This window comes from Oreochromis aureus, linkage group 1 (assembly GCF_013358895.1).
Source record: "Oreochromis aureus strain Israel breed Guangdong linkage group 1, ZZ_aureus, whole genome shotgun sequence".
NCBI classification, from domain to species: Eukaryota; Metazoa; Chordata; class Actinopteri; order Cichliformes; family Cichlidae; genus Oreochromis; species Oreochromis aureus.
Window position 1 is genome coordinate 23,128,200 of NC_052942.1, and position 12,745 is coordinate 23,140,944.

The window sequence follows — 12,745 nt, forward strand, 5'->3', positions numbered from 1 at the left end:
CTTCCGATGAGTACTGATTCTAAGATTTCATAATAAAAAGGCTTCATTAATACTTTTGGTACGAATACCACTACTTACAATGATAACAATAATAATATTAACAATACTCGAAAATTTAATAGAAAAAAATTAACGGGTGCAGATGGTTGATTTTATATTTACAAAGTTTCAGCATTTAGACAGTAAATGAACCGAAAGAACAAAACCCAGTGTGGATAGTAACCAAAATTAAACTCAACTGAAAAATAAACTAACACTAAATAAAATATAATAGAATATAAAATTGCACTCCAAGATCCTGCAAAGGTTTCAAGGGATGGTGAAAAAAATCACATTCAGTGTAGCTTTAGATTGTAAGTGCTAATTATGATTGCTGATCGTTTACACTCACTGATAGGTTATCTTGCTTGTGTTCATCACAGCTATATCATATCAGATCAGATCAGATCTTAACGACCGCATAGTACCATATTATCCCAACATCACACCGCCCTCTAAGACTACAGGATTATTTGTGGTTTCTAGAGAGTCTCTGCAGTTTTAAAATTAGACTCAAAACATTTGTTTCGACAAAGCTTATACATGATAAGGCTGGATAAAGGCCTGGATAAGATGACCATGATCCTTCACTTATTCATGCTGCAATTTGTTCAGACTACTGTAAAACAAGTAATACACTGTGGTGTACTGAGGACTTCCTCTCCAATCACTTCTTCCCTCCTCCAGTCTGTGTTTTTTCTTGTCTCTCTGTGCTCTCTTTTCTCTTCTCTTTCTTCCTTTATCTTTTCAATCACCCACTACTGGTCATGGTGGATGGTTGAACCTCACTGAGTCTGGTTCTGCTGGAGGTTTCTTCCAGTTAAAAGGGAGTTTTTCTTTCCTACCATCGCAAAGTGCTTGTTCATACTAGGTTGTCTTTACATTACAGTACAAACTGCTTTAAAACAACTATCGTATTGAATTGGTGCTAAATAAATAAACCTAAATTCCATTTAATAGCACTAAATATTCAGCTTTTAATTTACATGAAAATTCTCCAATTGTCTCGTGGTCATGTCTTAAAGAAATGCACAGAAGAATCTGTTACCTATAATTACAGATTGCAGAGCAAGTTAAGAACTCGAGACATTTATTTTGAAATCTATGAATGCCTCGGCGGAAATGCTAAAAGTAATGCTATGAGTTTACAAGTATGAACGCATGCGCGGTGTGTGTTCTCATCTCAGCCTGGACGTGAATCGCATTTTTTTTTTCTTTTTCTTTTTGAAAGTTAAATAAAAATTAACTTTTTATTTTAAGCACATTTTTTGTTGTTTTTTATGAACCTTGGTGGTTTAAGCTGCACAAATTCAGTCAAAACAGTGAAATAAACAGCAGCAACTACATGCACTCAAATGTAACAAAACCCCATGTGGCTTTTAAATAAGTAATGCCTTCGACAGTGGAGGACAACACCCAAACTAGTGGGCGTGGTACAACACAGGTGAGGGAAGAAGGTAATCTCAAACAGGAAGCCGCGACAGGTGAATGATCTTCTGGCCATAACAGAAAACAAGACCGTACAAAGAACAGTATCTGAAGGTATGAAACACAGGCATTATATATTTGTATCATTCACAAACGTGCAACTAATTAAGCTAACATGAATTTGCAACAGGGACGAACTTTACAACAGGGAGGACGTTGCGAATGAGCAACTTGGAACAACGCTCTGTTTTCTCATGTTGAGATAAGATATCATGAAACGGATAAAAATCATAATTCACAGACGTTTACAGTGCCTCAAGTTATCACCAGCTTTTGATAAGCTGCTTCATTAATGAAGAAACTTCTACCTCATCGAGACGTTTTTTTAAGTTATCCCCCATGCTGCTTTACTGCTTGCAGTGCGTCGTGGAGATAACCCAACTACCCACTTTGTTTGTGACAGGCTGTAAAATAAACAAGATACAGGTCTATAATTTTATTATGTTGGCACAGGAAGATGCCAGAGAGGGGAAGACGCGATCAGAGTGATGACTACAAAAGCGGGGATAAGCGCTATACACACAATCGAGACTACTCTGAGTATGACGCCGAGGAGAGGGGCACTGCAGGTGACAGGAGGGCCGGGGAAAACAGACAGAGGGATATGACAACTGCCTCTCACAGACATGAAGGAACCTCAAGACGGTAAATGTAGTTCTAAACATGGTCTACATTCACTAAACCTTCATAAAGCCTGAAGATCATATTTAACACTCCAATGTTTTGACCTAAAATTACATATACTTGTAGCAAGATAAATGATTTAAAAACATTTTACTTTCCTTACAGGCCCAGAGAGACTTCAGGGGATCTCTCTGAGATGGAGTATTACGAACCACAACCGAAGCCAGCGCTTTACAATTTCAGATACATATTAACCAGCAGAGGCTAGTATATTTGGTTTTAATTTCTTCTGTGAAACATTACATGCAAGCTACAATTTTTTTTGAGATATCCCTAAAATGCATTCAGGGATGCAAATTATTATTATTTTTTTATGATATGATAAATAAATATGATAATGAGAGGATAGTGCAAAAATGTGAAAATATACCACAATAGTAAATTATTTTTAAAGGCTGCGTTGGAGCAGTTATTTGTATTTATTTATTTATTCTGTTGTTTAATTTAATGTGAAAAGAAGTTTCTTGAAACAATTATTTTAAGGCAAAAGTCAAAATCCCAGTTTAAAAATATCTTTTTCTAAAAAAGCCATAAATCTCTGTCTCCAGGTATCTGCCAGATTGCAGAAGTGTTTGTGAACCTGCTTATCATAATCTGTGCCGGGGTGCCTTACAGCAACGATGGGGGTTACCGTGACCTGGCCAGCCTCGGTGGATTATACTCTTATTACTACGGTGGTGCCAGTGCCTTCACTGGAGCCGATGCAAAGAGAGTGCAGGAGCTAGACCGGCTCTTCCATGAGCTTAAGCGGCCTCCATACGTCTACGCCATGGCGGCTGGTGGAATTGTAATGATCTACGCTTTTGCCATGCTGGGCCTGGGGATTTTCAGAGTCCCTTTCCGCTGTCCTCCTGTGCTGCTGGTTGAGGCTGCGCTGAGTTTCCTGATCGGTCTGGGGTACATCCCAGGAATTGCCATCTATTTTGTCAAGCTGAAGGAAATCTACGACAACCCCATCTGTAAGGAGAGAGAGCAGATGTACAGGAGCAAAGGGCACCAAGGGTTTGATTGCAAGTACAATGGTGCAGACATTGCAGAGGGACTGTTTGGGGTCTTGGGGGTGGCTGTTTTCATCTTTGGTGCAGTGTTAGCTATCAGAGCTTTCAGGTCAGTGCGAGAGCTGAAAAAGCAAAGAACAAACGAGGATGATAATTTTTAAGCTGCCTTTCCTTTTTTATTCACAAATGAACAAAAGTAGGAGTGAGAAAAAAATCACTTTGACAGGATTTTTTTTCTTGTCACTCTCATTAGGTGTTACTTGTATAAAAGCTGTTTATACATTTTTATGCCTTGATAGTGTTTTATACATACCTAATCTTTTTTATTCCTTATACCTGTTTACCACATCTTTCATGTTTTCTATGAAGTTGTAGTTATAATAAACTACCAAAATAGTATAATATTACATGGTCATCTGTCGTTGCATTTATCTGTGAAAGAGATGGCTGAAACTGACTTCCTGAAAGCAAAAAAAAAAAAATGTCTTTGACATTTTAAAAGGAAATGGAGTTGAGTGTCACATGGTTTCTTTTTATAGTTTTATAGTTTTGCTGATGGCTTTGAAGGGTTTTTTTTCCCCTTTTCTTTTTACTTAATGTATTGATTTAAAAAAACACACACACACAAATAAGTCTGAGAAAGACACACTCTGTTTGTCTTATAGCACTCACAAGAGATATACTTATTTTTAATTAAAATTTATTCTCAGAATTTGTCAACCACTTTACCTGAGTTTAGGATAACTCATAACTCTGAGCTTCACCAACAGATGGCATCTACTGTGATTAGGAATTTACAAAGATAAAACATTACATATAATTCCACAGCAGCGGTCACTGTTTCTTCTCATTTATTTTCTTGATCTGAGTATTGAACAGGACAACACATCAGTGATAACCGCCTAACCTGCCATTTTGGGCGTGGATTAAGGGGTGAGATTACATATGAAAAATGCAAGGATGCTAATAATTCTAAGAATGTAAGAAATTTTAAAGTGATTTTGTTTTTTATTGGGTTGAAATAAACACCCTGAACTGGATACGTGGGAGACGATGGATGGATGGGTTGATATAACCATTTATAAAGATGAGTAAAGTTGACACTGGACAAAAACAAAAAAATTCACAGTAAAAAGTTTTATTGCTACTTGGCTTAAAGTTAAAAACAAAACAAAAACCAGCCTGTCTGCTGAAAACTAATGATAGCAGCATTTAAAATAAAATAACCACCTTCCACTCTCAGTGTTCAAGAATATACAATTCTTTCTGACAAACCACAAAAGTGCCCATTGTTAGTTCTTTTCCTAAATAATTAATCTTCTTAATGATTATTAAAAAAAACTAAATTTGTAGCAGTAATCTGCATGCTCGAATAAAAACCTAAAAATATCGGATATGCTCCCTTTTGTACAAATAAATCACATTTTGTATGTATTTATGTTTTTTTTCCTGTAGCCTTATATTTAGAGCATGCTTTCAACAATAAATACAGTTATAGTACCATCAATAGTACCATAATGGGTGACAGTTTTCTGTATAAGCCCAATGACTTTAAATTCTGTAGCAAAAAAGGGAAATATTAATTTGCATGAAAAAAAAGTACAAAAATAAACATCGCTTTCTTGGCATTCAGGAAAAAAAATATTCAAGCATTTCTTGAAAATAATATGCATAAAGGAATATGAGATTAAACAATGGCTACTTTGGTCACATTTTGAACAAATGGAGCATCTCTGATCGGTTTCATTCACCATATTCACACAGAATTACAGTCGATCCATTATTTCACACAGACATGCATACACTTACAGTATGTGTGCGCTAAAGCTTTTATCTACACACAAACACAGACATTTTGCAACACAGATGCACAGGGAGCTTGTTACGTTGTGCAAAGAGAAATTATACCGTATAGTTAACAAAATGAAGAAGTTTAAAATAAAAACACTGAAACTGCAGCCTAACAAATGCACATACCCTCTGCTTTGTGTACAAATGCATTTAACTGCATGAGTATTGAGCTCGCGAGCCAGTTCCACTAAAGAATTAAAGGGAATATTTTAAGCCAATGCAATGTACCCCTCCATCTTCCCTCTGTGCATACAATCTGCATATGTACATGCACACTGATTACTGATGGATCATTATCCAAATGTACTTCTATTTTGTGAGTATATTGTACCGGACTGAGGGTGATGGCATCAACCAAAAGACAGACTGAACGCATGAATGTACAACAACAGTACAAATGTTATAACGCAAAAGGGCCCAGTTAGTTTAAAGAGCACTAAATATAGCAATGCAGTACAGTCCCAGTTTGACATGGCAGCTGGGGGCAAACTCATAAAACCACATTGCCAAAGTGCCAAAGGGACATAAAAAAAGCAACACAATGCAAATTACAAACACAACCTCCACAAACATTATACACACACACCAGCCAATATTCATTATCAGACATATTGAAACATGAGTCGTATAGTTAAAGGTGATGGGAAATTGACGCTCTGATATACAGGTATATATGTACACTTTGCATATTTTACAAGGGATTTTACCACTGTGTGATATGAAACCTTATAGAAAGTTCAGTTTCTCCTCTCCAGACTTCATTAACATTTCAGATATGTATCAGTAACATTCACAATCATAAGCTAGCTTAGCTCCCCACGTGGCATCTACACCTGCAGTGCCCGTCAGTGTTCCACTGCCAGTGATCCAGATGTGTGGCACTATGTGTGGGCTCCCATTGTGGAGGTCTAGGCACAGACAGAACCACAGAGTCCCATGTGTTTGGCATGTCAGACCCAGCATGGACTGATCAATAAAGTGACAGGAATAAAATGATTATCTTTATCACAAAACTGGATTTGCTATTTGTAATTTTAGATGTTAAAAAAAGCATTTGGGGGTTAAAATTAGTTCTTGAATTCTGAAACAGCAGAATACGGACAGTACCGATACATCTAAATATGATCTCAGACTCCTACATGTGGATAATAACTGTATGTCCTGATTTTCATTAACTTATATTTACACAGAGTAAAAGCAATGCAGGAAGGTAGTGTTAGTTTATGTAGTTTTGTGGTGTTAATTTGAAATATTTAAATATAAGTTAAGATACTAACAAAACTCTAAGTGGTGACAAACAACAAACTTCGAATGAAAAAATATCTTTGTGATGTTAATGAGACTTAAAAATATTGTAAATTAATGATATTGTCAGTGTCGTCAAAGACAAAAGATGATGCACTTGGCTGAGGGAAGCCACAATAATCTCAGAACACTATGCTAAAAAAATGTATATAATAAAATTAAATATACATAACTCTGGATATTACTATTATATTCTATGTACAAGGTGCTTTTGACAGTGTATATTCTTTTCAGGAGATGAAATGCAATAAAACAAGGAGGAATTCATACCCACACAGCATTTAAGGCATCTTCACTGACTTCTCACTCATTCACATAGAGCCAAAGACCTCATTCACAGACAGAACATCAATGGAAAGAAACAAAAGGCTCCTCGCTTCAAAAATACTGAGTAGTGTTACATTAAGGCTAAAAGAGAACACTGAAAGGTCTGGATGTACAATGGCTGTGTAGTTCCTTCCAACATGTAGTGGCAACCGAAAAAATATATAAATCTATTGTAGTAATCACTGACAAGAGCAATTACCCAACTTTGGGCTTAGCCACAGCAGCTCTGCAGAGTTGCTTCCTCTTTTGGCACAAGGTGGGGAGGTTTAGGACTGGACAATGTGAGGTTTCCAAGGCTACATAACATATAACTGACAGTTTAAACAATAATGTATTTTTTCTGTCATAAATATGACAAGTCAGTTGACTACATATTTAAAAAAATGGATGACGTCCACTGCTGAAGCATTGTGAAAGAATACTCACTGGCCACCTTATTAGGTACACTTTGCTAACATTGAGTTAGACCCCCTTTTGCATTCAGAACTGCCTTAATTCTTAGTAGCATAGATTCAGCAAGGTGCCTAAAACATTCCTCAGAGATCTTGCTCCACATTAGCATGATAGCATCATATAGTAGCTGCAGATTTGTCAAGCGCACGTGATGTGAACCTCCTGTTCACCACATCCCAAAGCTGCTCGATTAGATTGAGATCTGGTGACTGTGGAGGCCATTTGAGTAAAGTAACTCATTGTCATGTTCAAGAAACCAGTTTGCATGAATTGACGCTATCTTTCTGGAAGCAGCCATCAGAAGATTTGTACAATGTGCTCATAAAGGGTTGGACATGGTCAGCAACAAGACTCAGTGGTGTTTAAGCAAATCTCCATGGTATTAACTATGGAGAAATAATACCTCCCACACCCTTACACCACCAGCAGTAGCCTAAACTGTTTATGCAAGGCAGGATGAACCCATCCTTTCATGCTGTTTACATCAATTCTGACACTCCCACTTGAATGTTGCAACAGAAAAAAGACTCATCAAACCAGGCAACGTTTTTCCATCTTTTGTTGTGCATGTTTGGGGAGCTAACACAACTTGTTCTTAGCTCACAGTAATGTCACCCAAGGTGGATCTTCTTAAAGGTTCAGTGTGTCATGCAATCAGAGGTGCTCTTCTGCATATGTTGGCTGTAATCCGTGGTTATTTGTGGTACTTCTGTTTACCTATCAGCTCAAAGAAGTCTGCCCATTCTCGCCTAACCTCTGACATCAACAAGGGATTTTTCCACAGAGCACTGCCACTCACTGGACATTTTCTCTTTTTCAGACCATTCTCTGTAAACTTTAAAGGTGCCTGTCTGGGAAAATCTCAGATCAGCAGTTTCTGGAATATTCGTACCATCCCGTCTGGCACCAACAGCAACACTGCATTTAAAGTCACTGAAATGACCTTTCTTCCCCGATTCTGATGCTCGCTTTAAACTTCAGCAGGTCGTCTTGATAAGGTCTACACATCTAAATGCTTTGAGTTGCTGCCATGTGATTGGCTAGTTAGATATTTTTGTTAATGAACAGCTGAATAGGTGTAGCTAACAAAGTGTCCAGTGGTTGTACTTATTCTTAATGGAAGGGACTGAAATATTCTTATTTGGGCACCCTATACTGCTGCGACACTCATAATATTTGTACATTAACTGTGTGTAGCCGCAACTAAAGTAGCCATATGATTACAAAGGCGTGTGGACATAAATGTGCCCAAGTAAAAATGAAAGCTACATCAAACCATAGCAAGACATTAATAGATCTAGGTCCAAAATATGTATATATATATAGAGAGAAACCTTCTCTTCCTTTTGTGATATGTTATCAACACACAGGCACCAAATCTCAATGTTTTTATGTTTTTAGTAAAACATACAGGTGCTCTAACTTGTTCCTTCACCAATTTGATTTGGGAAAGTCAATTTATTCTACCCAGAAAGCTAATTAAATGATATGGCAATGCTTTTAATGTAGTTTTTCAGATAACACGGTGATAAGGCAGTCCTTCCTGCATTTTGTTTTTGTCAGTTGCACACATATCCATGATGTATAATAAATGACTAAAAGAAAATGCAAGAGAATAGGGTTTCAGTTCTCTTGGGGTCTAAACGCCACATGCCAAACCTCACCTGGATGTGTGAGTAGTGCATTATAGAGGTAAGATTTAAAACATTTTGCAAAGTAAAAACGTCAATAATGAAATCTGCCTCAAGAGACAGGATGAACTGATGCTGTCAAATTTTAAAAAGCAGAAGCAGCCTCCAAAATTCAAATATACTAAAATGTAAGTACCAGAGGGGATATTTTCACACATGCAGTAAAAATCCTGATTTTATATCTCTTGGCCTTACAATATGTAATACTTCAGTTTTGTGTCTTAGCTCATTTGTCCAGTCCACTATCCAGTGACCATAAAACTGACTAAATTCAAATGAATCTTTTATCTTCCTATGAATGTTTTAAGGAGGTCATTTTATCATGCACTGTCACAGAATATACTGCAGTAACAGTTGTTAACCTCCACTAATCGCCTCTTGCTGTACAACTGAATGACTTAGATATTGCATTGCTCTACATAGAAAAAATATTCAGTCTTAATGTCAGCAGTGTAAGCACATTACATCGGCCACCCGCTAGATGTGAGTTTGTACTTTACTATGTAGGAGTGATAGACAATTCTTTATATATCGTGTGGAAATGCTAACAATAAAAAACATAATGAAAATGCAGTTGTGTTGTTTTCAGATCTGTGTGTATTATAAGCATTTAGACTCTGATTTCCTTCGTAAGCCACAGGTAGAGGAGGAGGAGGAGAGCCGAAGCTGTGCCAGTCCCGGTCTCTTAGAGACACTATCCATCCTGCAAATTCAACTATCAAACTCACGTCTGAAAAACAGCCAGGATGTAGGGAGCTCTAGGCTGTGTCTTCTGTAGTAGGCACTTTTTCATGTTTCCGTCATAGTACTTCCCTCCAGGATCTGAGAGACAACAGAGCTCCTGGAGAAAAGATCTGACATGATCTCTTGCACACCCTCCAGATTGCTTTGCTTTCCAAGTAAAGGGAAATGCTGCTGACGAGTTCAAACACTCGAGGTATTCAATTTCAGGTCAGACTTGTTCTTTGTCTAATACAGCCAGCTTTCTGTTTCACAATGTTCTGTTACAAACTGAAATCTTTTTTCTTTTTATTTGCCTTTGTTCTCTCAGATACTCAGACCGTACACTTTTTTTGACCTCACGTTAAAAGGCATCGCTTAGTGACCGTTAAGATGCCACAGGTTTGTCTTGTTCGCAGAAAGTATCTGAATGGCAACTTTAACTGGACTTTCCCTCGTGTATGAGAAAAATCTTCTGTCCCAGAATGGCACAATCACAGAAATCCTCCCCCTTAGAGGGCGGTATCATAAACCTCCTGTTGTAGGATAGGAGTCGGGCCTGGACCTGGACCCAGGCTGGATGGAAATGCTGGGGGGTGTGGATGATCCCACACCGGATCTTTTAAGGAGGAGGGTGTGGTTGGTGCAGAGGGGCCTGAGACTAGAGGGCTCTGGCCTCGTAGCTGCTCCCTGACTTCCTGCTCCAGACTAGGAGGCACAATCAGCTGGTCCTCTGGGTCCTGCTGTGCTGGAGCTGTGAAATAGCCAGACTTTTTCTTGGGAGCCTCTAGGGCAACCTCAATTAGGTTGTGACTGTCTTCAGGGGCTACCACAGAACCATTGGACAACTTCTTCCCAAACAGGCTGGATGTGGAGGGAGATTTCTTAAGGTCAGCAATCTCTCTCCCACATACAGCAAGCAGGCAGCCGTTTGTAGCAGAAACCACCACGCTGTTCTGTCTGCGCATTTTACCACTGGGATGGTCAAAGCCTCGTTTTTCAAAGTCCAAGTCTCTGGGGTTCTCGTGGGGCCCCGACCGCAGCTGAAAAGCACAACAGTGAATGTCTACTTCCACTTCTAATTTGCTACCATTGGAGATGACACCCTCGAGTGGAGCTTCATCATCACTGTCCAAGCCATTGTCCGACTGGTTACTTGAGAATGTGGTGCTGGACGGCTGCTGCTGGAATAGACCTGGGTGGGGTCCTGTCCCACCTGAGCCTGGCACCATGATGCCGCACAGTGTGGTAGCAGGGTGTAGGCTACAGCGTCTCTCTGGGCGGGTCACAGTGCCAGAGGATGGGTGTTCATCTGAAGCGGTGGACCCCGCTTCGCTGCCGATCTCTGAAGCTGACGTCTCACTGCTGAACTCAGTGACAATGCCACTGCTGGAGGAGAGGTTGGTGGCTGGGTCGCTAGGGCCCGGGATCACAGACGCAGGAACGGGAGCAGGAGCAGGGCCCCGTGGCTCGGTGGTGGTGACCGGCGGCTCACATGTGCAGCTGTCCTCACCAATGTGCAGGGACACCACGACAGCTCCGATGTTGTCCTTGCAACCGTAACTTTGGGCAAGTGAACACAACTTCTTAGCAGCAGCACGGGGATCCCGGACAGCCTGCACGGTGCACACAGCCTCCTGGTAGGAAACTCGCTCAAACAGGGCTCGATTCCCCAGGATCAAGAACTCATCCTGGGAACAAAGCGGCTCAGTGTGCACCCAGGGCTTTGGAAGCACCCAGGGAGACAGATAAGAGCAGCCCAACAGGCGAGAGCAGCATGTCACTCCACTCACTTTGTTATCCTACAAAACAGAAGCGCCATTAGAACTGCAGCAGAGCGTATAGCCTCATAATGTTTACACAGTGGAATATGACAGAGCATATTAACACTAGATTAGAAGCTATGTGCAATTGCTCCCATTTAACAGCTGAAACCCAACATAGGCATTACCTCTGTAATAATGGCTTTACTGACTTTAACCCGCTCCATTTCCTCAGTGCAGTTCTCCAAACTGTAAACCTTAGAGAGAGGTACAGGTTGTCCATTTCGGCACAGCACGGCTTGGCAGGTACCCACATTGGCCACAGTAAGGCTAAAGGATGCTCCTGGATCTGAAGTCTCACGGTGGATATAACACAGCAGGCCAGATGCACCCAGCTTCTGACCAGCCATACCAAGTTTCCTGCGCCCCCCACCAATCGCCAAACAACAAAAACAAACTCTTTCAGTCAGTGACTACAAGTAAAAACCAGGTATTAATAATGAAAAACAATTACAGGGCAACATGTTACCTGTGTGAGGTGAGGAAAGTGTTGCACATATACACACTGTCAACACTGGAGTGCTGCAGCTCCTCGCACAGCACGTCTCCCATAGTGCACTGCAACAGACGAGGCACTTCCTCGTTGCGGTCTCCGTCAAAGATACCATAGCATGCTTCCACGCTGTCTCTGAAGTGGTCTACAGCCAGCACAGACACACACAACCTGTCCCCAACAACAGATGCTCAATAATAGATTTAGCAGGTCCAACCACTAAACTTCATACCAACCCTGTTTTCAAAAACGTCGCCACGCTGTGTAGAATGTACAGCGCTCCGCAAATTTATCAGAACAGCACTGATAAATCTCTGGCAATGAATGAACAGTGTTTGTAATTACCAACATTATTTATTGTTTCTGTAAAGCTTAATCCATCACTAAGTGTTTTTAAAATATGACAGGTGGTCTAAGAAACTTATCAAGTACTCAGAATAAAAACGAAGTGTAAAATATTTAAACTGTGCATTTAAATGAGAAGACATTATGTTCAATGTAGAGACTGAGAAATGAACCAGCGGCCTTCAGTTGCCACTGCATTAGAAAATTGCACTGCGTGGGCTTATGGCAGTGCAGTGAAAACAAGGAATCAATGAAAACTGCATCCACACAAAAAACAATGTGAAACTCTACAATGCAAAGAAACAGATGTGCATACATTAAGATCAAGAAACTGTGCTGTTGCTTGTCTGGGCCCAAACTCTTAAGATGGGCTGAGGCAACAGTGTTATAGCTTTAACGTATGAAAAGTAAATAAATTATTAGGCACCACTATATGAGTTTTTGTTAAAAATAAATGATTCCAGCACCACGTAGTGATAAAATTTATATTAAAAAAAGACAACCCTACCTATAACATAGTTATAGAAG

The 12,745-nt window shown here is 39.7% G+C and overlaps 2 protein-coding genes across 3 annotated transcripts in view; one reads left to right on the plus strand and one right to left on the minus strand.

Moving 5' to 3' along the window:
• The first annotated feature begins 1,426 nt into the window (after window positions 1–1,426).
• marveld3 (MARVEL domain containing 3) lies at window positions 1,427–3,921 on the plus strand. Of its 2 annotated transcripts, none has more exons than XM_031758085.2 (4): window positions 1,427–1,581; window positions 1,985–2,172; window positions 2,317–2,414; window positions 2,760–3,921. In XM_031758085.2, exons 2-4 carry the CDS (start codon window positions 1,985–1,987, stop codon window positions 3,368–3,370), a joined length of 897 nt encoding a protein of 298 aa, XP_031613945.1. In that variant the 5' UTR covers window positions 1,427–1,581; the 3' UTR covers window positions 3,371–3,921. The 2 variants fall into 2 exon arrangements, with proteins under 2 accessions (XP_031613945.1, XP_031613944.1); XM_031758084.2 differs by having other exon boundaries at window positions 1,431–1,581; window positions 1,981–2,172.
• A 126-nt stretch (window positions 3,922–4,047) lies between these two features.
• The window catches only part of phlpp2 (PH domain and leucine rich repeat protein phosphatase 2), a 42,275-nt gene continuing 33,577 nt past the window's right edge, over window positions 4,048–12,745 (minus strand). Inside the window, exons 17-19 of the mRNA XM_039610704.1 lie at window positions 11,849–12,043; window positions 11,508–11,739; window positions 4,048–11,358 (exon numbers count right to left, since the gene is read on the minus strand). Of these exons, the coding sequence (XP_039466638.1) occupies window positions 10,069–11,358; window positions 11,508–11,739; window positions 11,849–12,043 (1,717 nt within the window). The 3' untranslated portion in view covers window positions 4,048–10,068. The remainder of the gene's footprint in view (window positions 11,359–11,507; window positions 11,740–11,848; window positions 12,044–12,745) is intronic.

What these genes read in the sequence shown, in the direction of transcription:
- marveld3 (XM_031758085.2), top strand. Translation starts at nt 1,985, where the DNA reads ATGCCAGAGAGGGGAAGACGCGATCAGAGTGATGACTACAAAAGCGGG. An exon ending in CATGAAGGAACCTCAAGACG is followed by an intron (nt 2,173 to 2,316) that starts GTAAATGTAGTT and finishes CTTTCCTTACAG; the next exon opens with GCCCAGAGAGACTTCAGGGG. An exon ending in ATACATATTAACCAGCAGAG is followed by an intron (nt 2,415 to 2,759) that starts GCTAGTATATTT and finishes CTCTGTCTCCAG; the next exon opens with GTATCTGCCAGATTGCAGAA.